Source organism: Astatotilapia calliptera, chromosome 19, assembly GCF_900246225.1.
Source record: "Astatotilapia calliptera chromosome 19, fAstCal1.2, whole genome shotgun sequence".
Classification (NCBI taxonomy): domain Eukaryota; kingdom Metazoa; phylum Chordata; class Actinopteri; order Cichliformes; family Cichlidae; genus Astatotilapia; species Astatotilapia calliptera.
This window is the reverse complement of record NC_039320.1, coordinates 22,600,447-22,603,136: the sequence shown is the minus strand read 5'-3', so window position 1 is coordinate 22,603,136 and position 2,690 is coordinate 22,600,447. Positions and strand designations below refer to the sequence as shown.

Below are 2,690 nucleotides of genomic sequence, written 5' to 3'. Positions count from 1 at the left end.
TTTCCCCCAGGGATCAATAAAGTATTCTGATTCTGATTCTGATTCTGAATGCACTGCTAGTAAATCTTTATCCTTCCCCTTTGGCTGCTCAGGCAAAGACGACATGGAGATGTGTGAGCTGAGCCTGGAGGAGACCGGTTTGACCCGGAAGAGAGGGGCAGAGATCCTGCCCAGGCAGTTTGAAGAAATCTGGGAACGCTGTGATGGAATTCAGTACTTGAAGAAAGCCATTGAGAACAAGCAGGCCCGCCCAACATACGCTACCGCCATGCTTCAGAACCTCCTCAAGTGAACACACAAGATAAGGGAAAAGTCAAAAGCTTGGTCTACGTCCTGAGACACAACACAACACTATACACAGACAAATATAAAAGATGCACAGTCAGGTTGCAGAACACTGCACCCACAGTAATCACAGACAAAGGTGCCCTAAACACACTCTTTCTGTAGACAATTTATGATTTACTTTATTTTTATTATTTTTAGATTTTCAACATTTCTTTACAGCTTGCAGTAGAACATCTCAGTGATGTAGCATAACGACTTGTGGGGGGTTTTCTCAATCGATGTTTGTAGAATATCCGACCGTGAGACCTTATATTGCAATAACATTACATCACAGAAGCCTTAAGTGGTGCATAGCCTTTTTAGCTATAAACCCGAAACCTTAATGGTTTGCAAAAGCAACAATATATTAGACAAAATCATGAAAACCTCAGCAGACGTACTTTTAAGGGTTATAACTGTCTTCTAATTCTTTATGAGTTTTCTGAATATTACAACCATAATTGCCATTTAGTGTCTATAAATAGCTGCGATGTGGCTATGAATAATTGCCCATGCACTAGTTGCTCGTATGAGATGACAGTAATGAAAAACACCACATTTATTTGTCAGATTAAAGTACTTAAAGGTGACAATCATGAATACAAGGCCATACAACCAAGAGTCAAATTAAATTCACTTTGTATAGATTATGTGCATCTAATGTAATAATGTGAAATATCACAGGTGAAATATAGAAGACTGTAATGTTATAAGTCATACTCACAACTGCTCACAACACAGCCTAATGAAGTAGGATACATTTTTCTGGCAGAATAATAATAAGTTGATTTAATTATTCATTAACGAGCTCTGACAACTCAACGGAATTTCATGAAAAAACTTCTTTTGTACTGTTGCTCATTTGTTATCTGAGAGGGAATTGTTTTCATGTTTGCAGTTTTCTGGGTTTTGGGTTGTTTTACAGCCAGTCATTTGTGTGCGTGCGTGTGTGTGTGCTGTGTTTATGTAGTATTTTCTTAAGTTGATTACTTGACTCCTCAGTTGGTTATGCCAGGAATGTTTCAGTCATCTTATTCAAGGGTCAATCTTTGTTTAAAATGTAGTAGTCAAGAGTAATGTAACTATTGAATCACTCTTATGTGTTTTTTCTTTGGTTTTCTCTTGTATGTTGGCCTTGAAACTGGAAGATTGTAGAAAATAAATATATTCCTGGATTTGCTTTTTCTTTTGAAGTTATTTTACACAGCTGAAAAATCACGAATTAATTCACAAATATTCACAAACAAGCTGTTAATGGTCAGTGCTCAGTAAATGGATCTGACATTCTGATGATAATTCCTGATAATAGGATTAGCATGTAGGTTAATTAAACAACAAACGCTAACACACTGCAGATGTCACCGAGCTGATGCTCGTGAGTCCAATTACGTGATCAACAGGATTAAAACTCAAGGATCTTAGGCTGTTTCAATGTACAGACTTTGCAGAAGCCTTGGCTCACCCCTTATTTGTATTTTGCTATAAAAATATGAAATAGGTGCACTGATTTATTAAAGCATGTGCAAACATATATAGAAATACAGTTTACAAGGCAAAAGCAACATTTTTACAATTCTAATGAGCTTGAAAGTGAATATTAGGTATGACTACCTTTATTCTTTAACACAGCCAGAAATCTCTTAGGGAGCTTTCTCATAACTTCTTTAAGTAGTCTTTAGGAATGGTTCTCCAGGTTTCTTGAAGGATGTTTAAAGCTCTGCTTTGGATGCTAGCAGGCTTTTGTTCCCCCTAACCATGACAGAGGCTCCAGCGTCTTTTACAGATGGCTGTAGAAACGCACTTTGGCACCTCGCTCCTGACCTCCTCAGTACATTTTGACTACAATTTTAAAAAGTGCAAATTCCAAACTAGGAATCATCGCTCCAAAACTCCTCTTACCACTTACTGCCGTTACTTTGGCGTTTTCATAGCTTCAACTACAGAAACTGGAAAAAATTGTGTTTTTGCAACAGGTTGCTATTAGCAATGTGTCTTTTTTTTTTTTTTTTTTTTTTAATGGTTTAAAAACGTTTTCTGTTATGTGTAGACACAACAGGGGTTCAGCCAACGCACAAAGAGGCTGGAGAACAATTGCTGAAAACTACTAAAAAAGAAGAATTACAAGACTGCGTAAAGACTTAGTAGTACATGTGAATTGACTGTAAGAGGAGTATACTGTACGGTGCTTTAGGACTCATAAACACAATAATCTTGATTTTATTTCAAAAACCAAGTTCGTTGACGTCAGGCTTTAAACTCATTCTTTATTCGTTCTTTACATATGATCAAATTACACAGACCTAACACACTCTGAGCTGCCAAAACAAAGAAAAATGTTTTTGTTAATTCAAAAACTTTTTATT

General features: G+C 36.6%; 1 protein-coding gene across 4 annotated transcripts in view; it reads left to right on the top strand.

Moving 5' to 3' along the window:
* The window catches only part of myo6b (myosin VIb), a 43,425-nt gene extending 41,923 nt beyond the window's left edge, over positions 1–1,502 (top strand). For all 4 annotated transcript variants that reach the window (XM_026152508.1, XM_026152506.1, XM_026152507.1 and 1 more), the window contains one exon: positions 93–1,502. In XM_026152508.1, the coding sequence (XP_026008293.1) occupies positions 93–292 (200 nt within the window). In that variant the 3' untranslated portion in view covers positions 293–1,502. The remainder of the gene's footprint in view (positions 1–92) is intronic.
* Positions 1,503–2,690: the final 1,188 nt, after the last annotated feature.